Source organism: Podarcis tiliguerta, assembly GCF_965153285.1.
Source record: "Podarcis tiliguerta genome assembly, chromosome: 18".
Lineage (NCBI taxonomy): Eukaryota > Metazoa > Chordata > Lepidosauria > Squamata > Lacertidae > Podarcis > Podarcis tiliguerta.
The window spans coordinates 9,224,738-9,248,187 of NC_139551.1; the positions used below are offsets into that span (position 1 = coordinate 9,224,738).

Consider the following 23,450-nt stretch of genomic DNA (forward strand, 5'->3'; position numbering starts at 1 on the left):
CTCCTGAAGTAGTCAGAGGTACTACCCCTCCCCTAACACCCCATAACTCCCCATACCAAGTAACTTGACTATTCAAGGGCTTTAAATGGTGTCACTATTGGGTTCCCTGTCAGGAGTTCAGCCTACACTCGAGTAGGACCCTGGCAGAGACACATGCCTGACTGGAATGTTCTCTCCCTCCTGGTCGATCGTTTGGGAGCTTCAAAAGCTTTCTTCTTCCTGAAGATCACAGTGACCGATGCCAACAGACACACTTAGGGATCCGCAGACCTCAGCAAGTCAGCATTTTGGCTAATCTACTTTATTTACATATAAACACACGTGGAGCACTGCAACATGGCTCCCTCTCTCTCTAGCATCAAACAGCAAAGAGAGAAAGAACAAAGGACAATAGTCCCACTTCACGGAACACAGTAACACATACATCCTGTCTCCGTCACTTCCCACTCTGTGGAGTCAAAACATACACCGTCATGTGAAAGACAACAATCCCATGACTGCAATCATGGAGGAGGAATTCTAACATTCCCTCTGCAAGCAGCTGCTCTTTCTTGAAACACACTGTTGTGACGTCACAAGCCCCTCTGACATCATCCAACGCAGCCCTTGCAGGGATTCTAGACCCCGGAGGGAACAGTCTCCGGAGCTCCTTCCGGGCCACCCATGTCGGTGGTGAAGTCTATCGAGCTGGTGATTCCGAAGGATGTGTACGTAGCCGGCTCGGTGGTGGAAGGGCAGCTGGTTCTCAGCCTCCACAGCACCCTGGTGGACCCCCTGGTGAAAGTCGAGCTGATCGGAAGGGGCTACCTTGAGTGGATCGAAGAGACCGACGTCGAGAAGGACTACAGCCAGCCCGGGACCTGTGTCAACAAGGCAGATTACGTCCACAAGACAAAAACTTTCAAGATAGAGCGTGAGGAAAGAGGGTTGTCTGTTGCTGCTTAAACTTTTTATTTGTGCACAAAAAATGGGGAGACAAATCTTAATATTAAAAAAAAGTTGAGACCATACTGTTTACAATTATAATGCTGGCTATTCTTACCTCAGTTAGAGGTTTAAAAGGTTCTACAATATTTTATTTCTCTGATGGACACTGTCAATTACGGGTCAGAGCTACTATATAATATTCTAGGCAGGGCACCAAACTGCAAGGGTTATATTCATAGGGAATCATATTCTTTTAACATGTAATTGAAAAATGTGCATTACATCCCTTTGCATTCCTGTGAAAAGAATATGATTCTCTATGAATATAAGCCTTAGAGTCTGGTGCCCTGCCTAGAATGTTATATAGTAGATCTGAACCATAATTGACAGTGTCCATCCGACAAATAAAATTTTTATTGTAAACAGTATGGTCTCAACTTAAAAAAAAACTTTTTATGTAGCAGGAGCAGTTAAGGGATGGGGGGGGGGGCAAGGGGTGTGAAAAGAAAGCCAGTGATGGTGTATTGACCTGTGTTCAAATCAGCCACAACGCCTTGGGCTGGCCGCTGCCTCTCAGCCGGTGTGGTGTAGTGGTAAGAGCGGTGGACTCGTAATCTGGTGAACCGGGTTCGCTTCCCCGCTCCTCCACCTGCAGCTGCTGGGTGACCTTGGGCCAGTCACACTTCTTGAAGTCTCTCAGCCCCACTCACCTCACAGAGTGTTTGTTGTGGGGGAGGAAGGGAAAGGAGATTGTTAGCCGCTTTGAGACTCCTTAAAGGGAGTGAAAGGCGGGATATCAAATCCAAACTCTTCTTCTTCTTCTTCTTCAGCCTGACCTACCTCACAGGGTTGTTGTGGGGGGTTAAATGAGGAGGGGGACAGTCACACATGCCCCCATGAGCTCCTTGGAAGTAAGGGAGGGGTATAAACACATACCTCCTTGCAGCCAACCAAGATGCCAACTGTATAGCTCCGCTTTCCTTTGGATCCCATAGGATCATAGAATTGTGAAATAATAATAGAATCAATTGAATAATTCTTAAATTATAACAGCACAACAAGATGGAAGAAGTAAAATATTGAGATCACACATGGGTGAAGGGGAGTGGGGCTTATATGGGAACCTATAATATCATTTGTTAATTGCGTTGTATTTACATACAGCCAAGGGAAGCCTAGAGCAATTAGATATATTTTAATTTAGGTAATCTATGTAATAGGCTTATGTTAGAAAATGAATATGGATTTTGAATTTGATGTTTGTAATTTTGTTTTGTTTTTTTGGAGGGGGAGGATAATAGAATTGCGAAGCTGGAAGGGGCCCTAAGAGCCATCTAGTCTCAAACTTGAGAGCCAGCGTGGTGTAGTGGTTAAGAGCGGTGGACTCGTAATCTGGTGAACCGGGTTCGATTCCCCACTCCTCCACATGCAGCTGCTGGGTGACCTTGGGCTAGTCACACTTCTCTGAAGTCTCTCAGCCCCACTCACCTCACAGAGTGTTTGTTGTGGGGGAGGAAGGGAAAGGAGATTGTTAGCCGCTTTGAGACTCCGTAAGGGGAGTGAAAGGCGGGATATCAAATCCAAACTCTTCTTCTTCTTCTTTTTCTTCTTCTTCTTCAAACTGGCTGTTACCACCCCTGGGGGGGGGTGGAGCTGGCATTATCCGGGGGGGTGGGCATTAGTCAACTCAGGTGCAATTGGGAGAGGAGACCTTGAATAAAATAAGGGGGCAGTGGAAGCATAAAGAAAGAAAAAGAGTTTTAAAAACCATTTGAACATGTTCCATCTCTAGTATAATGACTCTTACTGATGTAACATAGAGCCAAACATTAATAAATTGATGCAGCGCACCAGGTTCATCTTTCTCATTAGGGTTATTTTTAATGTTATTTAATAATTTTATAATTGTACAACACCACCTTTCTTTACTATGTTGTAGGACATAAGTAGAGATATAAAAGAGCACAAAGTTGTCTGTTCAGTCGCAGCAGATTTCCAGGGCGGGCACTGAACAATTATTATTATTTTCTGAAAAGGGGATGGTAGGCAAAATCAGTTTGGGAACTTCTAATCTAGCCTCTAGTTTCTAATCACGCGAGTGTCACTGTGGTCTAAACCACAGAGCCTAGAGCTTGCCGATCAGAAGGTCGGCGGTTCAAATCCCCACGACGAGGTGAGCTCCCGTTGCTCGGTCCCTGCTCCTGCCCACCTAGCAGTTCGAAAGCACATCAAAGTGCAAGTAGATAAATAGGTACCGTTCTGGCGGGAAGGTAAACGGCGTTTCCGTGCGCTGCTCTGGTTCGCCAGAAGCGGCTTCGTCATGCTGGCCACATGACAAACGCCGGCTCCCTCAGCCTGTAAAGCAAGATGAACGCCGCAACCCAAGAGTCGTTCGCAACTGGACTTAACTGTCAGGGGTCCTTTTACCTTTAATCTAGCCCAGCTCCCTGCAAATGCAGGAATCTTCTGCCCAACATAGTGCTGAAACCCGTGATTCAGAGTCTCATGCTCTACGGACTGAGCTATCCCAGCTTCAGTGAGGTCTTGTCATCTCGAAAGCCAGGACCTCCAGACATTCAGCCCAGGGCTTGCATCCCAGGGAAGTCACTTTGGCGCTGCTAATGTAGCAAAAGCAACCCAGGATGCTGCAGTTACAAGTTGCCTGTCTCTGCAGCCACAGCAAGTGCTGTGATTCTGCAGCCCCAGAGGTGCACTCCGCTGTTATCTCAAGACAGATGCCAGCAATTATTTTTTTTAAAAAAATTGCAATAAATAAACAAGGCCCACGTTTGAAAGCGAGATTTCCCTCCCCAGGTGTGGATTGCAGGACCTGATAATGAACACAAGAGGGCCTATGAGCACAGTAAGAGAGCCATTTTAGCTGAGGAGTCATCATAACAAATTCCCTAGTATCTTTCACAAAATGAGCACCTTGGCCTCCAGGCAGAACCAAAATAAGCATGTAAAAGGTGGTGTGTCAAATTAACTTGATTGCAAGTTAGCTTGATTGCAAGTTAAGAATTAACTTGATTGCAAGTTAATGGGGTACAATCTCCCATGGGCTAGACAATACTGTGCTAGCTGGACCCAGGGGCCTAGCTCTGTCTATTTGTATTTGAACCAGGCTTCTATTCAGAACAATGAGGACTGGAACCTTACTTTAATTTTAGGGGAGGGGCTGTAGCTCAGTGATAGAGCGCAGAAGGACCCGAATACAGTGGTGCCCCGCAAGACGAATGCCTCGCAAGACGGAAAACCCGCTAGACAAAAGGGTTTTCCGTTTTGGAGGTGCTTCGCAGGACGAATTTGCTATGGGCTTGCTTCGCAAGACGAAAATGTCTTGCGATTCCTGGGTTTTTTTTTCTGCTCCCCACCCCCTTTTTCTAAGCCGCTAATAGCCTTTTAGCAGCTAATCCGCTAATCCCTTAAGCCTTTAATAGCCGCTAATAGCCGCTAAACCGCTAATAGCGCTAATCCGCTAAGCCGCTAATAGGGTTGCTTCGCAAGACGAAAAAACCGCTAGACGAAGAGACTCGCAGAACGGATTAATTTCGTCTTGCGAGGCACCACTGTATTGCTCTAGCCTAGTCCTCACAGGGGCAATTTCAAGCCAGTGGCTTCCCAGGGCTCACACGTCACAAAGAGCTCCAACCGCAGAAAAGGAAGAGAAAGTGAGAAGAATTTCTTTTTGGCCTGCAGGGAACTGGCTGGGTCCGGGTGTCCACCCTTTTGATTTCCACTTCGTCTTGCCTCCCAGGATCCCGTCCACCTTCACTAGCCGGGTCGGACGCATCAGCTACTTCCTCCAAGGGATCTGCGCAACGAGGGAGCTTATTCTCCGGAAGCAGAAGAAGTACCTACTGGTTCAAGGAATCTCCGTCTTCAGGCAGGACGTAGTCATATCGGAGGTCAGTCTCTCAGAGATGCAGGTTCAAACAGTGGCATAGCGTGGGTTGTCAGCACCCGGGGCAAGGCAAGTAATTTGCGCCCCCTAACCCATGGATTTGCGCCCCCTAACCCATGGATTTGCGCCCCCTAACCCCCAGGTGTTGCGCCCGGTGCGGCCGGCCCCCCCTGTACCCCCCACGCTACGCCACTGGGTTCAAAGCGAGTTGCATTGCAGGAGGGCTGGACTACATGAGCCCTCGGGGATTCCTTCCAACACAACAGTTCTATGGGTCTGAATCAGTGGCATAGCGTGGGGGGTGCAGGGGGGCCCGGCCGCACTGGGCGCAACATCTGGGGGTTAGGGTTAGGGGGCGCAAATCCACAGGTTAGGGGGCGCAAATCCATGGGTTAGGGGGCGCAAATTACTTGCCTTGCCCCGGGTGCTGACAACCCATGCTACGCCACTGGTCCTCCCTTCCCTTCTTCAGCTGGGCCAAATTCCGTTTTTCCGCTATCCATGGACACCACAAATCTTCTAAAATTTCGAAGTCCATTATTATTATTATTATTATTATTATTATTATTATTATAGTCGTACCTTGGTTTTCGAACAGCTTGCTTCTCAAACGTTTCGGCTCCCGAATGCCGCAAACCCGGAAGTGAGTGTTCCTGTTTGCAAACTACCGTATTTTTCCATGTGTAAGACTAGGTCCCCCCCCCAAAAAATAGTAAAAAAATTAGGGGGCGTCTTATACATGGGGCGCCATCTCCCCCCATTTTCTTAAATATGAGTCCCCCAAAATAGGGGGCCTCTTATACAAGGGGGTGTCCTATAGACGGAGAAATACGGTATTTTTTTTGGAAGCTGAACATCCGAAGGGGCTTCCTCAGCTTCTGATTGAGTGCCGGAGCTTCCTGCAGCCAATCAGAAGCCACGCTTTGGTTTACGAACATTTTGGAAGTCAAACGGACTTCCGGAACTGATTTTGTTCGACTTCCAAGGTACGACTGTATTATTATTATTATTATTATTATTATTATTATTATTATTACTACTACTACTACTACTACTACTATTACTACTACAGTGGCACCTTGGTTTATGAACTTACCAGTAATCCGTTCTGGAAGTCCGTTCTTAAACCAAAGCGTTCTTAAACCAAGGTGTGCTTTCACGTAGCAGCAGGGGACTCAGTTTACCAACGGAACACACTCAACAGGAAGCAGAACATGTTCTGCTTCCAAGGCAAAGTTCACAAACCAAAACACCTACTTCCAGGTTTGTAGCGTTCTTAATCCAAGTTGTTCATAAACTAAGCTGTTCTTAAACCAAGGTGCCACTGTATTATTGTTTCATATCCTACCTTTTCTCCAAGTAATTTAAGGTGACACGCACAGCTGTCCATCTCCCCATCATTTTATCTTCACAGCAACCTTGTATAGTAGGTTATACTGAGAGTGACCAGTGACCAGGCCAAAGTCACCCTATGAGTGAAGACTCAACCCTGGTCTTTCCCAGGTCCTAGTGTGACACACTAACCACTACAGAACACTGCTGAAGTTTTCATGTTGTATTTGATATGAATAAGTTTCATTTATGCTCTGTAGTGGACCTACATTTTGGGAGGATAGCTCCAGAAGCGACTTTTGTCCACCTGGGTCTAGTAGACCCAATTTGAGTCACACGACTCAAATGGATTTTTGGTATATATTTCAACAATCTCAAAGAACCATCGTGCGAGGTTTGGTTAAAACCAGCAGAGTTTAGAAAGGTTCAGCCTGCCATTTGATTCAGGGATATCCCAACATGAGCTAAAATCTCATTGACCTCAGGAACCATCATGCAGAATGTGGTTACGGTATCTCAGGAGATGCTCAAAATGCATAACAAACATGAGATGGATTAGATCATGCTTCCTTAACCTTGGCCCTCCAGATGTTTTGAGACTACAATTCCCATCATCCCTGACCGCTGGTCCTGCTAGCTAGGGATCATGGGAATTGTAGGCCAAAAACATCTGGAGGGCCGGGGTTGAGGAAGCCTGGCTTAGATGGATGATGGGTGATTTGGCTTCAGTGACAAGGAAATTCTTCTGTTTCTTACATTCACCCGGTGTTTGCATCCCCTTTTCTCCCGCTGCCCAATGGCTTTGAAGTTCCCCTTGGTGGTGGAAGTCGAGAAGGCCCTCCTGTACAACTGCTGCTTCAAAAGCTCCCCCATCACCCTGCGCCTCTCCCTTGGCAAAAACATCTACGGGCCAGGAGATGACATCACCTTCACGACGGAGATCACCAACCGGACAGGGAAGTCCATCAAGAAAGTGGTCTTTGCCCTGCACACCGTGGTCCTCTACAAGGCCTTCAACCTCCGGGCTGAGAAGCGCACTTTGGAGCAGCGGGAGGAGATGATGCGGCTGGAGTCTCACATCGGGAAAGGCTCCCCCTGCGAGGCCACCAAGATCAACAGCACCCTCTCCCTGCCCAAAGTCATGTCCGTCAGCAGCTCGTGGAGGTCCGACGACATCATGGATGTCGGGTACGAGTTGACGGCCACCGTCCACTTCCCCTGGTGCATGAGCACCTTGGTGGCAAAGATCCCGATCATTATCCGGAATGAAATCGCAGATGTTCAGGAATAATCCAAAGAGTGTTAGGGCGAAGGATCATGGCTCCAGCACTCCAGAGACTCCTTTTACCAAGAGATGTTCATAGTTTTTGGAACCACCCAGGTGAATTAAAGTTTATGTTTACGTTTTCATGACCCTTTCTAGTTCTGTTCTTGGCTTCTAAGAAAATGACACACTGGGGACGCGGGTGGCGCTGTGGGTTAAACCACAGAGCCTAGGACTTGCCAATCAGAAGGTTGGCGGTTCGAATCCCCGCGACGGGGTGAGCTCCCTTTGCTCGGTCCCTGCTCCTGCCAACCTAGCAGTTCGAAAGCACGTCAAAGTGCAAGTAGATAAATAGGTACCACTCTGGCAGGAAGGTAAACGGCATTTCCGTGCGCTGCTCTGGTTCGCCAGAAGCGGCTTAGTCATGCTGGCCACATGACCCGGAAGCTGTACACCGGCTCCCTCGGCCAATAAAGCGAGATGAGCGCCGCAACCCCAGAGTCGTCCCCAGGGGTCCCTTTACCTTTTACACACACATATATATGTAAATACTGAGATTTATGTCTGTTTATTTGCGGGGGGGGGGGGGGCATCAGCTGCCTCAGGAGACCCTTTGAGGTCCAAAGAAATCATTTTTCAAGCATAAGAATATAAGAGGAGCCTTATGATTCAGGCTAACTATCAGACTGTCTCGCTAGAGTGGTGCATACCCTGGTTACTTCCCTCTATCTGGACTACTGCAATGCCCTCTATGTGGGGCTACCTTTGAAGGTGACCCAGAAACAACAACTAATCCATAATGCGGCAGCTAGACTGCTGACTGGCAGTGGCCGCTGAGACCACATAACACCGGTCCTGAAAGACTTACATTGGCTCTCAGTACGTTTCTGTGCACAATTTGAAGTGTTGATGCTGACCTTGAAAGCCCTATATGGCCTCGGTTCAGTATATCTGAAGGAGCGTCTCCACCCCCATCGTTCTACCCAGACACTGGTTCAGCACTGAGGGCCTTCTGGCAGTTCCCTCATTGCAAGGTTACAGGGAACCAGGCAGAGGGCCTTCTCGGTGGTGGCACTCACCCTGTGGAATACCCTCCCATCAGATGTCAAGGAAATACACAACTGTCTGACTTTTAGAAGACATCTGAAGGCATCCCCGTTTAGGGAATGTAATGGTTCTAGGGGTTGTTCGTGCGTAAGCCGGTGCAAACACCTGGCTGGGTTGCCTGAGTGAACCTTTTCTATCCGGACAGCCACTCGCCCGTGGCTGTCTCAATCGCTGGCCGAATCCGTCAGTGGGCGTTTCTTAAACTTCTTCCAGCAAAGAAGTTCTTTGACGCCTAGTCTTCTCCTACTCTCTCTGCGCGAAAGCCTTCTGCGCAAGGAGGGCATAGGCAGCGGAGGACTGCTACTCTCCCCGCTGGTCCCTGGCAAGGAGTCATGAGACCGCCTCGCCGCTTCCCCCATCTGCCCCCCTCCTCCACTGGTGCTACGCTGATTCTCTTCCCCAGAAGATGGGCTGCCTCTCCCAATCCCTGGACGCTCTCTGGAATCCCTCTGGCTTTTGCTGTCTCCCCGGTCCGGCACTGATGGCAGTTCCCTGACAGGGAAGTTTTTAATGTTTGACATTTTATCGTGTTTAATATTGGGAGCAACAAAGAGTGGCTGGGGAAACCCAGCCAGATGGGCAGGGTAGAATTTTCATTTTCATTTTCATTTTCAATGGCCCCCCTAGTCCAACATCCTGTTCTCACAGTGGCCAAACAGATGTTCCAATTGGAAGTCCACAAGCAGAATCCAAACTTGTGATTCCCAGAAACAGGGATTCAGGACATCACTGCCTCTGATGGTGGGAAGAGAACGTGGTGATTGTGGCCAGCAGCAATTGACAGGCTTATCCACCAGGAATGTGTCCAAACCGTTTAAAGCCATCGAAGTTGGTGGCCATTCTTATCCATCCTTTTGATGCTCCACCTCATATCTGGCGATCCTCGAAGCACGAATTAAAAATGCACCTCCCTTCCACCCACACTTGTAAGAAATCAGTTGTTTACTTTTTCAGCACCCTGTATAAAACTTTTTTTTGTTTTGTTTAGGCAAGCTTATCCAGATGTGCTTTATATCTTTTTTAGCTGCTTTTGATGTTAAATGATATTTTAAACGATTTTAAGTACTGTATTTTTCGCTCTATAAGACGCACCAGACCACAAGACGCATCAAGTTTTTGGAGGAGGAAAACAAGAAAAAAAATATTCTGAATCTCAGAAGCCAGAACAGCAAGAGGGATCGCTGCGCAGTGAAAGCAGCAATCCCTCTTGCTGTTCTGGCTTCTGGGACAGCTGCGCAGCCTGCATTCGTTCCATAAGACGCACACACATTTCCCCTTACTTTTTAGCAGGGAAAAAGTGAGTCTTATAGAGCAAAAAATACGGTACCTGTTTTTCAGCTGGATTCTTATCAATGATTTTAACATTTTGCTTTATATTTTTCTAAACAGCTTAGAGGTTTTGTTTGTTTGTTTACAGCCAAGCAGTTAAACTTTTTTCGTTAAATAAAAGGTGATCATTATAACAGAGCGGATGTTCACACGACTGACAACAGGGTTCTGAGGTTGATCGTTGGTGACCCCCCTGCCTCAAATCAAGGGCTGCAAACACACTATAAAGAGGGGTTGCGGGTGGCGCTGTGGTCTAAACCACTGAGCCTCTTGGGCTTGCCGATCAGAAGGTCAGCGGTTCGAATCACCGCAACGGGGTGAGCTCCTGTTGCTCTGTCCCAACCTAGCAGTTTGAAAGCACACCAGCACAAGTAGATAAACAGGTACCACTGTGGCAGGAAGGTAAACAGTATTTCTGTGCACTCTGGTTTCCGTCACGGGGTCCCATTGCACCAGAAGCGGTTTAGTCGTGCTGGCCACATACCCCTAAAGCTGTCTGTGGACAAACGCCAGCTCCCTTGGCCTGAAAGCAAGATGAGCGCCACAACCCCATAGTTGCCTTTGACTGGACTTAACCGTCCAGGGGTCCTTTACCTTTGACACATAAACAGATCCCTGGAAGCTGTTATTTGCCCCTCAGAAAACTATGGTTCCCAGCACCTTTAACACACAGGAATCGGGGGGCTGTGTGCTTTCACCTCTCCCTTCACTTTCATCTGCAGCTGCCCATATATGGTTTTTGGTTTGTTTGTTTTTTTAGAGGTTCCCTGAGTCATGGAAGACTTCCAGGTAGCCGACAGCCTGGACACTTCTGCATAACAATTGAGAATGACCCTTCCTCTCTCGGAAAACTAAAGCAAAAAAACAAAAAACGGGGGTCTTTTGGAGAGAGACGCCACTTCAGATTTGGGGACTTCGTTTTCAGCAGAGTTTTAAAAGCCCCTTTAAATTCAGCATAAAGTTGAAAAGGAAAATGAGTTTTAATGAGTATTTGCTCTCGTTGTTTTTAATGATGCTTTTAACTAATAAGTGATTTCTTGGTTGAAGGCCGGAGTTCAGCAGAGTTATAACAACAAATTAATAGTCACCTTTTGTGTGTGAGCCAAAGCTGGCTACACTGACCCATTCAATTTTTTGTAAGCTGCCCATATATGTTGGAGCTTTGGGTGAATCTCAGCTTTCAGAAGTGGGGTTTGCATGAGTTGACCGATCAGGGACTGCTCAGTTCCCTGCCTCTGCCTGTCTCTTTCTCGCACACACCTGAAGATGAGAGGTCTCATCTTCTGAGGGAACAAAGGAGCAGGCACAGCCACCTTCCTTTTTTCTCTAGCCCTGTTAGTTTGAATAGTTCATTTTCTATTCAATCAAGATGATGGATTTTTCGGAGCTAGCCGACCTGTCCGGAAGAGTCCGCGGCCAGAAGGAGGAGTACCACCAAGAGGAATGGAAGAAATTCAAAGATTATTTAGTCAAATATGTTAAGATACAGTGGTACCTTGGGGGTTAAGAACTTAATTCGTTCCGGAGGTCCGTTCTTAACCTGAAACTGTTCTTAACCTGAAGCACCACTTTAGCTAATGGGGCCTCCTGCTGCTGCACGGTTTCTGTTCTCATCCTGAAGCAAAGTTCTTAACCCGAGGTAATATTTCTGGGTTAGCGGAGTCTGTAACCTGAAGCGTATGTAACCTGAAGTATATGTAACCCGAGGTACCACTGTAACTTAAATAGAATTGCCGGTACTTGCGAGTATCAGATTGGCCTAGGATTTAAATATGTGATGCTGTAGAACACTATGGATAAAAGTCAAAATGAAAAGGAGGAAAGATGTTAATGGACCAAGTAAATTTATGTGAAACTAGTTTTGGAAAACTGCTACAATGATTTATATGGAAACTCAGCCAGGGGGATTCAAGAAAGTCACCCAACAAGTGGAATTTTTACAGTTTGGATATATGTTTGTTTGTTTTCTTTTTTGTTTGTGGATATGTTTGTTATAAATTTGGAAAACTAATTAAAAAAAATTGGGGAAAAAAGAAAAGAAATCATTTTCTATTCAGGCTGGCTATTTCCTGCAACAAACAACTTTGTTCTTCCTCTCTGCCTGTGTTTGCAACAGGTAAAGTCTACTCTCTCTAAAACCGAGATTGCCTAGCCCTAACCGAAAGGGCTTCCATAGGTAATTGACCAGCATTATCCCATTTATACGCCCTTGTTTGGGGTGCGGGGACTCCTCCTACTGGACGGTTCTGGGATCTGTTCCCCTCTCACCTAGTTTCAAAGTCCAGGCAACCGCTGCAAGGAGCAAAGCGCACTGGAAGTTTTGCAAGGCGGTGCTGCGATTCTTACAGATGTTGCAATGTCTGCTGCTGCTGTTGTTGCTCCTGGGAAGTTGTGGGAAACTCCCTGGCCGAGCGCCTCCCCTTCCACCCATCACATGTCTCTGGCAATTAGCTATATTAGAAGATTTCAGGCGCGTCAGCTGGGCACAGGACTCTTCAGGGACCAAGAGGAAGAATCATAAGGAGCAGGTAAGGCTGGTGGGGTATTGTGCTGGGATAGGGGCAGCTTAATGGAGACCTTGGGGGACGAGCCTCTGTCTCTCAGCATAGCCTACCTTGCAAGGTTGTTTGGAGGAAAAAATGGAGAGGGGAAGAACCTCTCCGTTCCATGGGAATCTGGGATAGAAACTGTAATTGCAGCCCAGAAAAATAATATGGTGAGATGTAATTGTGCTAAATAGGTACATAGAAATGGCACGACATTTCAGTGGCGTCTGAGAGAACCAGGAGGGTTAGCCTAAGCTTGGGAGAACTTTTTGTGCCTATGGAAAAAAACAGCATTTCCCCAGATCTCTCCCAAAGAGGCACTTTGCAAATTGGTGTTGTGGGTCTGTGCCTGAGATCTTTGAAATGTCTAGCAACGCCCTTAATGGGGATTGTGTTTTACCAGGCATGCGGGGGTGTGGGGGTGTGCAAACTAGAGCAGTCCCCGATACTACACAAGCATCCTTCGATCTTTGCATCGTCACTCATGTCTCAGGAACATCCAGTTTAAGACTACGGTACTGCAGCTCAGCCTAGAGATGTGATGTCTTTGAACCACATTTGGAGAAAATGGAAGCCAGTTCCCCTGCTACGTTGATGTAACTGGAATATAATATCATTCTGGTTTCTAGTGGGGTGACCAGCTCCCGCCATCGGTCTCTGAGCCCAATTCAAAGGGTTGGTTGGGTTTTGAACTTTTAAAACCATAAATTAGTCCAGAAATCAGGAAGACTCTCTCTTTCTTATGCCTAATTCCTTAGATCAGGGGAAATAATAGGACCACTCTATTCTGCCTTGGTCAGACCCCACCTGGAGTCCTGTGTCCTGTTCTGGGCAGCTCAGTTTGAGAAGGATATCGACAAACTGGTCTTGAATCGAGCTTTATAGGGAACACTTGAGGGAGCTGGGGATGTTTAAACTGGAGAAGAAAAGACTTGAGGAGTGGTAGGCTAGCCACCATAAAATATCTGAAGGGCTGTCATAAAATCAAGTTTGGGCAGGACTCAAACTAATGGATTCCAATGACCATAAAGGAGATTCCATGTAAACATTAGGATGAATCTCCTGACAGCAAGAGCAGTTTGACGAGTGGAACTGACAACCTCAGAAGATGGTTGCGGGTTTTTAAGCAGAGATTGGATGGCCATCTGTCAGGAATTCTTCAGCTGTGATTCTTGCATTGCAGGGGGTTGGACTAGATGACCCCGAGGGTCCCTTCCAGCTCTAGAATTCTATGGTTCTATGAATATAGTATCATCTCCTATCCCCTTCCCCATCTTCCCACTATCTTTTTCAGATACTTTATTCGGCTATAAGCCCACAAGGTAAAACCAATCAATAAATAAAGTAGCACTTTACATTCTAAAATATCAACTAAAATATTTCCACGCGTAATCTCCTTCACGTTACGTACCATCTCTAGATATACCATATTGTGACCATATTGAGTATAAGGATTGTGGATAAAGTTTACTAGATTTTTAATAGTCATGCAGCATTCCATGAAGTCTTTTATATGAAAGAACTGAATTCAGGAATCTAGCAACCTGTAATGTTCTATAAGAGTCAATGTCCTGGAGTAGATAGGCAAGATGTAATTCAGGTGGTTTAGCAACAGTTTCCAAAATGATTGAACTCAGAATCCTTGATCGGGGAACAAAATATAAAGGACAATTAAACAAGATATGATAAAGGGATTCTATTGATTTGTTGTCACATGCGCATAAAACAGAGGTTTTACCCTTAGGAAATCTATTGCTCAACACGTTTGAGGGGAACACATTAAATCTGGCTCTAACAAAAGCAAATCTATGCGACGCAACCGATAAGGTAGACAGATATCGAGGTATCTGGGACATAAATGTAATGCCCTGATTTATTGGGGAACATATACCTCCGCCTGTAGTAAGATTTTGTTGCAAATCAACCTCCTCCAATCTTTGTTTGATGACTTTTTTTGGCAGACCCCACCTGGAGTCCTGTGTCCTGTTCTGGGCAGCTCAGTTTGAGAAGGATATCGACAAACTTCCCACTATCTGATGTTTGCTGAGTGCCGTATGTGGGTTGAGGGTCTTTCAAGGTCTTTCCTGCTTGGCAGGGGGTTGGACTCGATGGCCCTTGTGGTCTATTCCAACTCTATGATTCTATGATTCTATGATTCTAAGTGGTGCCACGGGACCTAAATCAAGTCCTTAGGATGAACTACTAGATCAGTTCATTGAAGTCCGCAGAATTAGGTCAGGAATCTCTGAACTACAGTGGGACGCGGGTGGCGCTGTGGATTAAAGCCTCAGCGCCTAGGGCTTGCCGATCAAAAGGTCGGCGGTTCGAATCCCCGCGGCGGGGTGCGCTCCCGTTGCTCGGTCCCAGCGCCTGCCAACCTAGCAGTTCGAAAGCACCTCCGGGTGCAAGTAGATAAATAGGGACCACTTACCGGCGGGAAGGTAAACGGCGTTTCCGTGTGCTGCGCTGGCTCGCCAGATGCAGCTTTGTCACGCTGGCCACGTGACCCGGAAGTGTCTCCGGACAGCGCTGGCCCTCGGCCTCTTAAGTGAGATGGGCACACAACCCTAGAGTCTGTCAAGACTGGCCCGTACAGGCAGGGGTACCTTTACCTTTACCTTTACTCTGAACTACACCCAAAAGTGGTTTCCATAATTGCCTGGTTGGCTCAGCACGTATTAAATTCATTTTAGGGCAGAACTTTGAAGGATTTCCAGTTCAAATTCATTCTTTCACATTTCTGGCTCTCTACACTCTTTCGAACCTTGAACCTTAAAGATCAGAATTGCTGCTTGGACGTTTCAATAGTCCTATGTGAAATCCATACTTTGGCACAGCAGCTTAGAACATTCTGAATGGCTTGCGGCCCTCCAGATGTTACTGGACTCCAACTCCCATCAGAACCAGTCAGAATAGCCAGTGACCAGGGGTGATAGGAACCGTTGACGTAACAACATCTGGAGGACCACAGGCTCAGGTTCTCGGTCCCTGATCCACACCTCAGGACTTGAATACAGGTGTGGCGAGCCTTTGTCCCTCCAGATGTTGTTGAACTACAATTCCCATCAGCCCTGGCAAGCATGGCCAATGATCAAGGATGATGGGATTTGTAGCATCTGGAGGGACAAAGGTTCCCCCTACAACTTAGCACAGTGTTTCTTAAGCTTGGGTCTCCAGCTCTTGTTGGACTACATCAGCCCAGTGGTCAGGGATGATGGGAGTTGCAGTCCAGCAACAGCTGGAGACCTAAGTTTGAGAAACACTGTTTAGTACAGTGGTACCTCGGGTTACATACACTTCAGGTTACATACGCTTCAGGTTACAGACTCCGCTAACCCAGAAATAGTGCTTCTGGTTAAGAACTTTGCTTCAGGATGAGAACAGAAATTGTGCTCCGGCGGTGCGGCGGCAGCAGGAGGCCCCATTAGCTAAAGTGGTGCTTCAGGTTAAGAACAGTTTCAGGTTAAGAACAGACCTCCGGAACGAATGAAGTACTTAACCTGAGGTACCACTGTATAAGACTTTGGTAGCATGAGCAAAAGCTTGTGCTATAAGAAATTTGCCTGTTTTTAAGGTGCCCACAAGACTATTGTTTTCACAGCATGGTTTAGACTTTTGGGAAATGGGCTGCTAGTTAACCTGAGGACAGGTGTGGTGCACCTTTGCTCCTCCAGAAGCTGCTGAACTTTCATCATCCTGGCACGCATTGGACAATGACCAGGGATGATGATGAGTTGTTGTTGCAGAGCTACACATGGAGGGACAAATGTCCTCCACCCCGCTCTCCCTAATAGTAGGGCCGGCCAGAATGGAAATATGCCTGTAAGCTTTCGTATGCACCAGGGATGGGGAAAGAGTGGCCCTCCTGTTGTTGTTGGACTCCAACTCCCATCAGCCCCAGCAAGCATGACCAATGGCCAAGGAGGATGGGAGTTGTGGTTGAGCAACACCTACAGGTCCAAGGGTCCATCTCAAGCATTCCTGTTTGTTTTGTCTTATTTCTGGTGGCTGAGCCGCCTTGCGGGTCCCGGAGAATGACAAGGCAAGGGGACAGATCCTTTACATGGCGGGTATGGAAGGCACATTCTGGAAGGACGCCCTGGACCTAATTATTCCCCCGCCGCAAAGATGCGTGGGTGCCTTTCAGATCCTTGCAGCCAACTCATTTCATCACAAGCTATCATTACCTTCCTATCCCGTAAGGGACTGATGCAAGTTGTGCCACAGGTTGTTAGCAGCCAATTGTGTAAGGAGGAACAGGCTGCTTGGCTCGTAAGTGGGTGGGTAGGTGGATTGGGGCTCGAGGTCCAATGAAGGGAGGGGTGTCCACTAATTCCACAAGCCTGTTGACCATCCTTGAATCCTTTCCAGCTCCTCCGCCCAATGCAAGACCTTGCCCTTTGCTGAAACGTAGGCATGGGGAACCTTTGTCAATATTCTGGGGGGCCTCCTGCTAATGGTGGGCACGGCCAGATGCAAAAATAGACAGAGCAATTTGTGTAAATGTTTCAGGAGTCTAGTTTCTACACACAGACACACACACAGCTCCCTATCCTCGCATCTAGACAAGCAAGGAGCATGAGGACAGTGGCGTAGCGTGGGTTGTCAGCACCCGGGGCAAGGCAAGTAATTTGCCCCCCCTAACCCGGGGCAAGTAATTTGCGCCCCCCCCCCGCTGCACTGTCCCTCCCCCAGATAGTCCCTCGCTCTCTCTCCGCACCGCACCGCACCGCACGCCTGGCACCCTCCCCTCCACAGTGGGCGGTGACCTGGCGGCTCGGATCGGATTCGCACAGCCAGCACTGCAGTGAGAGAGAGTGAGTGAGCCAGGTAGGGGCAGAGAGCTGTGAGTGCGAGCGCGCCCCCCCCCAGATGTTGGGCCCGTGCGGCCGGCCCCCCCTGCACCCCCCACGCTATGCCACTGCATGAGGATGCACACACACATTTCGGCAGGCTTGGGGGAACCCCAAGAAGTGTAAATAATATGGAGAATGGAGCGGAGGGATAATGGATTGGAGTGTCTGGAATATTGAAGCACAGAGCACCACGCTGCAACACTTGGTTGCAGTCCTCACTTGCAGCACTTACTTATTATGCGCAAGGTGTGTTACAAAAAAAGTACTGAACTGGTTTGACAGGTCCCTGATGCTAAGATGTATAAGACTGAATCAGATAAGTTCTGGAGATGCAAAGAGGCAGAGGGAACATTCTTTCATATGCGGTGGACTTGGAAAAGGATAAAAGAGTATTGGGAAATGATCCATAATGAATTGAAAAAAATGTTTAAAAGTACTCCCCCCAAAAAACAACAACAACCCAGAGTCCTTTCTGTTGGGGACAAGTCAGACTGAAGTTCCCAGGTGTCAAAAAAGGTTATTTATGTATGCCACTACTGCAGCCCATGTTTCGTTAGCCCCAAAATTGAAAATGAGTGAGGTCCCAACCAAAGAAGAATGGCAACTTAAGCTAACAGAGACTTAACGTATAGAATAAGAGAACAAGAAGAACACACATCTAGAAACGTTTATTGAATAAATGGGGGGAAACTGTACAGCTGAAAATGGTGGCAGCATTAAGATAAATTCAGCAGTGTAAATAAGTTTTGACGGATGCGATAATGGAATACTGAATGGTATCGTTTTTGTAAAATATGCAGGGATTTACGATATGCAAAATGAACCATGGAAAGAGAAGAAGTGAAGTCATTGATATCTTTAGGATGTAAAAACGAGTACTTTAAATAGTAAAACAGAAAATTTAATTAAAAGATTATTTTTATAAAAAACAAAACAAACCAACCAAGAGAGGTCCCTGCTCTGAAGTGGCTTATGATGTAAAATACTCACAGGAAAACAACATAGTTGGATACCAGTTGCTCAGAAATAAGAGCAGGAGAGTGTTAGGGTAAGGTTACCGTATTTTTTTTCAATGAATCCAGAGACACTTTTCAACTTCAATGGATTTTGTATGTGGACTTATTTGTAAATCTGGGGACTGTCCCCGGGAAATGGGGACGTCTGGTAACCTTAAGCTAGGGACCTCATCGCCAGTTTGTGGGCTTCTGAGAAAGACATCCAGTTGACCCCTGGGGGAAAAACAGGATGCTGGACTAGATAGTCCCTTGGCCTAATCTAGCAGGGCTCTTTTGTTTTATTTGTAGATCCCTTCGATGCCAAAATGGTTTCTGAGTAGTAAAGGTAAAGGGACCCCTGACCATTAGGTCCAGTCGTGGCCGACTCTGGGGTTGCGGCGCTCATCTCGCTTTATTGGCCGAGGGAGCCGGCATACAGCTTCCGGGTCATGTGGCCAGCATGACTAAGCCGCTTCTGGCGAACCAGAGCAGTGCACGGAAACTCCGCTTACCTTCCCGCCAGAGCAGTACCTATTTATCTACTTGCACTTTAATAATAATAATAATAATTTTTATTTATACCCCGCCCTCCCCAGCCAAGGCCGGGCTCAGAGCGGCTTACAAGCAATAATAAAAACAAGTTAAATGATTACAACTTAAAAACAAAATTAAAAATACAACATTAAAATATTGAAACATTAAAATATTAAAATGTAGCCTCATCGCAGGAGGAGAAGGAAAAGAAAAAAGAAAGAGAGGGAGGGAGCGAACAAAATTTGACGTACCGTCGTGGGGATTTGAACTGCCGACCTTCTGATCGGCAAGTCCTAGGCTCTGTGGTTTAACCCACAGCACCACCCGCCTCCCCTGGTTTCTGAGTAAGTTTGCGATAAAATATGCAATACATTGTGTTTGATTTCACCCTCTTCCTGTCCCCTTCCCCTTGTGTGTTGTGGGTTGTTGTTTTTCAAGATTCTAAGTCTGCAGACAGGGCCTGCCTTGTTTTTAATTCATTGCACGTGAGTCAATCTGGGGACTTTTTTTTGGCTGAACAGTGGGGTGCAAATACTCTCAATAAATGCATACAGCGGTACCTCAGGTTACAGACGCTTCAGGTTACAGACTCCGCTAACCCAGAAATAGTACCTCGGGTTAAGAACTTTGCTTCAGGATGAGAACAGAAATTGCGCAGCGGCAGCGGGAGGCCCCATTAGCTAAAGTGGTGCTTCAGGTTAAGAACAGTTTCAGGTTAAGAACGGACCTCCGGAACGAATTAAGTTCTTAACCTGAGGTACCACCACTGTATATGTACAGTGGTGCCCCGCAAGACGAAATTAATCCGTTCCGCGAGTCTCTTCGTCTTGCGGTTTTTTCGTCTTGCGAAGCACGGCTATTAGCGGCTTAGCGGCTTAGCGGCTATTAACGGCTTAGCCGCTTTAAGAAAAAGGAAAGCAACTCGCAAGAACTCGCAAGACGTTTCGTCTTGCAAAGCAAGCCCATAGGGAATTTCGTCTTGCGGAACGACTCACAAAACGGAAAACTCTTTCGTCTAGCGAGTTTTTCGTCTTGCGAGGCATTCGTCTTGCGGGGCACCACTGTATAATTAAAATTAAATTCAAACATTAAAGCATCCTTAATAAAAATATACAGTGAAATAAACAAACTAGAGGCCTAACAGTTAGAATGGTTTCTTTAAAATCAGTTGGAACAATGAAATCACAAGTGCAGTTCAGGGGAACGCTTGTCTAAACAGGTGTGTCTTCAAGAGCATCTAATATTCCAGCATGGATTAGAGGAACGGTGTCGTGTGTGTTTGTGTAACACGGGTGGAGGAAGAAGAGCTGAACAGGCCACATTTTGTTAGGACAAGGTTCACCTGCCCACAGCCATCTACCAACCATCCACCCATCTCGTTCATGCCACCTATGTCCCTGAGGAAAACAAAATATCATTATGAGGTTACACAACTGCATTGCCCAATTGCTCCCGTGTTGGATCAGGTGATGGAACAAAAAAAAGCTCCAAGGCACAAAAGATGGACAGATGTCCAGGTCAGATAAGACAAGCTCATATTTGCTTGATGCCATAGATGGAGACGATGATAGGTGTTGTCAGGGGTTCAGGAGAAGAGTCACAGGAGAGGCAGGAAACGGAGAGCGAGGGGGAGGAGTCGGAAGGAAATGTCAGCGACGACAGTAGTCCGAGGTCTCTGAGTCTCTCCAGTGACTCGGAGGATTCACAGAAAGGGGCCCCCATGGTCAGGGCAAGGGGGACACCTCGGGAAGAAGGGGCCAGAGGGGACTCAGAGAGTAACAGCTGGAAATCCGGACCAGCTTCCCCCCCAGAGTGCAGTAGGGGGGAGGAGTCCAAGGCATCGGGATCAGGGAGCGCGCAGGCAGAGGGAGAGCGTGAGGCAGGAGTGGCCACACCCTCGTCAGGGAGCGAGGAAACGGTCATCAGGAAAGTTAAACGCGCGCGCGCGCCAAGTTCAAATGTACAGGAGGAGTCAGAGGGGTCCAGCTCTGCGTCAGAAGAGTCCAGGAGGGAAGAGACCCCGGGGGGTAGTAAGACCCAGAGGAAGAGAGAGAGAAGGAGGAGGTGGAGTAAGATTAGAGTTTTAAGCTGGTGCTCAGGGGGCGGAGATCCAGATAGAGCTTCGCCGGTCTAAAGCTCAGACGTAGAGCTGGGACGCTGAGACTTGTAAATGGAGACTATTCTTCAATAAAGACTTTGATACTGTACTACCGGCTAGCGTTGGTCCTTGGTGAGCTGGGACCCGGAGCCAGCTCTGACAGGTGTACTTTGAAGTTCAAGTCAAGGGGGAGAGTCATCCCCACATATACGACGGGATGCCCTGAAAGCAGCTATGCAAGGTGGGAATGGCTAAGATTTTAAAACATCGAAATATTTAAAAAGTGCGTAAGGGACGCGGGTGGCGCTGTGGGTAAAAGCCTCAGCGCCTAGGGCTTGCCAATCGAAAGGTCGGTGGTTCGAATCCCCGCGGCGGGGTGCACTCCCATTGTTCGGTCCCAGCGCCTGCCAACCTAGCAGTTCGAAAGCACTCCTGGGTGCAAGTAGATAAATAGGGACCGCTTACTAGCGGGAAGGTAAACGGCGTTTCCGTGTGCAGCTCTGGCTCGCCAGAGCAGCGATGTCACGCTGGCCACGTGACCCGGAAGTGTCTTCGGACAGCGCTGGCCCCCGGCCTCTTTGAGTGAGATGGGCGCACAACCCTAGAGTCTGTCAAGACTGGCCCGTACGGGCAGGGGTACCTTTACCTTTAAGAAAAGCTGGAGCCCAGTATCCTGTCCTCACAGTGGCCAAACAGATGGTCAAACAGATGGGAAGTCCACAAGCAGGACCACCATGGATGTCAGGGAACAGCCATCGGAGCCAGAGGGAGAGGGAAGGCTCCAGAGGGATTCCGGAGAGCGTCCCTGGAGGGAGAGAAGCAGCCCATCTTCTGGGGAAGGAAATCAGCGTAGCACCAGTGGAGGAGGGGGGCAGATGGGGGAATCGGCGAGGTGGCTCCAAGACTCCTCGCCGGGGACCAGCGGGGAGAGAAGGGGTCCTCCGCTGCCTACGCCCTCCTTGCGCAGAAGGCTTCCGCGCAGGGAGAGTAGGCGGCGACTAGGCGTCAAAGAACTTTTATGCTGGAAGAAGTTCAAGAAACGCCCACTGACAGATTCTGCCAGCGATTGAGACAGCCACAGGCGAGTGGCTGTCCACACAGAAAGGGTTCACTCAGGCAACCCAGCCAGGTGTTGGCACCGATTTACGCACGAGCAACCCCTAGAACCATTACAATAGCACTCTGCCCACCTGCAGTTACCTGCAGGTTCACCTGAGAGCTCTTCTGGGGCTGGTTCCCTTTCTGCTTCAGAGTCTTCATCCTCATCCGCTGAAGATGAAGAATCTGACCCCCGTGGTCATGAGACCAGGGATCTCAAAGCTGAAATATGGCAAATCCAACAGCTTTTTTGGGTGCATGCTATGTTTGGATAGATCCTTGGTCCAGATTTAGAATGGTTTTTTTAATGACTTTGGGGAGGAGGCTCCTATTCTACACAAATGGAAGAATCCTAGAATCACAATAATGCTAACATCTGGCAGAAACCTAGAATACATAGCTGTCAATGTTTCCCTTTTTAAAAGGGAAATTCCCTTATTCCGAATAGGATTCCTCGCAAGAAAAGGGAAAAGTTGACAGCTATGCTAGAATAATATAGACCCATATATTTACTTACTCTGAATCAAAAGGAGATTACTGCTATTCTCACCTCTAGACTGAATAACCTTACCACTCTAGTATCATCAGCCCAGATACCAGGGTGTCATATATCATTGGATCTAGCCCACAGATTTCTGAATAGTAGGACAGCAGAGCAAAAGGAATTGTAACGAGTTGGTTTTGATCACGCTGGACTTGCATAAAGCATTTGACCAGCTGGAGTGGCTGTTGCGTCTAAATTTTCTGAAATTGCCTCACCTGAGAAATAAATTTGTGGGTGCTATTACAAAATCTCATAGTACCTCAAGGGCAGTGCTGAGAAACAATTATTTTAATTTCTCTTTGTCTGAACTTCACACAGCTGTAAATTTAGTTTGTATCATTGAAAGTGGATGTGGCATTCTTGCAGAACGAGCTCATTTCTACCACCCCCAGCAAGCCCATAAACCGATGGCAAATTGCACAGGGGAGTGTGGACTAATAGGATCATCTGTGTAAACATCTCGGAGCGTTTACTCACTAAACAGTTACGTCATATAACCTTCATGCAAACTTTGTAGAACAACTTGGGATAAGCATGCAATAAACAAGTCATCTGGGAGAGTCCCTGTCCGATTAATAATAATAATAGTAATAATAATTGGTTTGTACCCACCCATCTGGGTTGCCCCAGCCACTCTGGGGAGCTTTCAACATATAAAACATAATTAAGCATGATGATGTTTTCTTTTGTTTGATTTGAATGGGATAGTAGTGTTTTGTTTTCTTCTATTTTGGACCCTTAATGAGAGATAATGTTACATCAGCTGTTGTGTCATTTTCCTTGTTTGGGTGTTTTCTCTGGGACTGAGTTGTTGCTTTATCGGTGCTTCTGTTGGACACGTGCAAATAATTGTACTTCTTGGTAAGGGAGGGCAGTGGCAGAACATCTGCCTTGCATGTCGAAGGCCCAAGGTTTG

The 23,450-nt window shown here is 47.3% G+C and overlaps 2 protein-coding genes across 3 annotated transcripts in view; both read left to right on the top strand.

The window, feature by feature from the left end:
- Positions 1 to 598: 598 nt before the first annotated feature.
- On the top strand, positions 599 to 7,576 carry ARRDC5 (arrestin domain containing 5). Of its 2 annotated transcripts, none has more exons than XM_083421864.1 (3): positions 599 to 926; positions 4,685 to 4,835; positions 6,972 to 7,576. In XM_083421864.1, the coding sequence occupies exons 1-3, from the start codon at positions 664 to 666 to the stop codon at positions 7,452 to 7,454; spliced, it is 897 nt and encodes a 298-aa protein (XP_083277990.1). In that variant the 5' UTR covers positions 599 to 663; the 3' UTR covers positions 7,455 to 7,576. The 2 variants fall into 2 exon arrangements, with proteins under 2 accessions (XP_083277990.1, XP_083277989.1); XM_083421863.1 differs by having other exon boundaries at positions 601 to 913; positions 4,627 to 4,835.
- Positions 7,577 to 12,196: 4,620 nt separating this feature from the next.
- Positions 12,197 to 23,450, top strand: part of LOC310668375 (perilipin-3-like) — a 28,014-nt gene continuing 16,760 nt past the window's right edge. The window contains exon 1 of the mRNA XM_083421583.1: positions 12,197 to 12,391. Within this exon, the coding sequence (XP_083277709.1) occupies positions 12,212 to 12,391 (180 nt within the window). The 5' untranslated portion in view covers positions 12,197 to 12,211. The remainder of the gene's footprint in view (positions 12,392 to 23,450) is intronic.

Coding starts and splice junctions, on each gene's coding strand:
- ARRDC5 (XM_083421863.1), top strand. CDS start 664: ATGTCGGTGGTGAAGTCTATCGAGCTGGTGATTCCGAAGGATGTGTAC. Junction 914..4,626: donor AAAAACTTTCAAGATAGAGC/GTGAGGAAAGAG, acceptor TTTGGCCTGCAG/GGAACTGGCTGGGTCCGGGT. Junction 4,836..6,971: donor AGGACGTAGTCATATCGGAG/GTCAGTCTCTCA, acceptor ATGGCTTTGAAG/TTCCCCTTGGTGGTGGAAGT.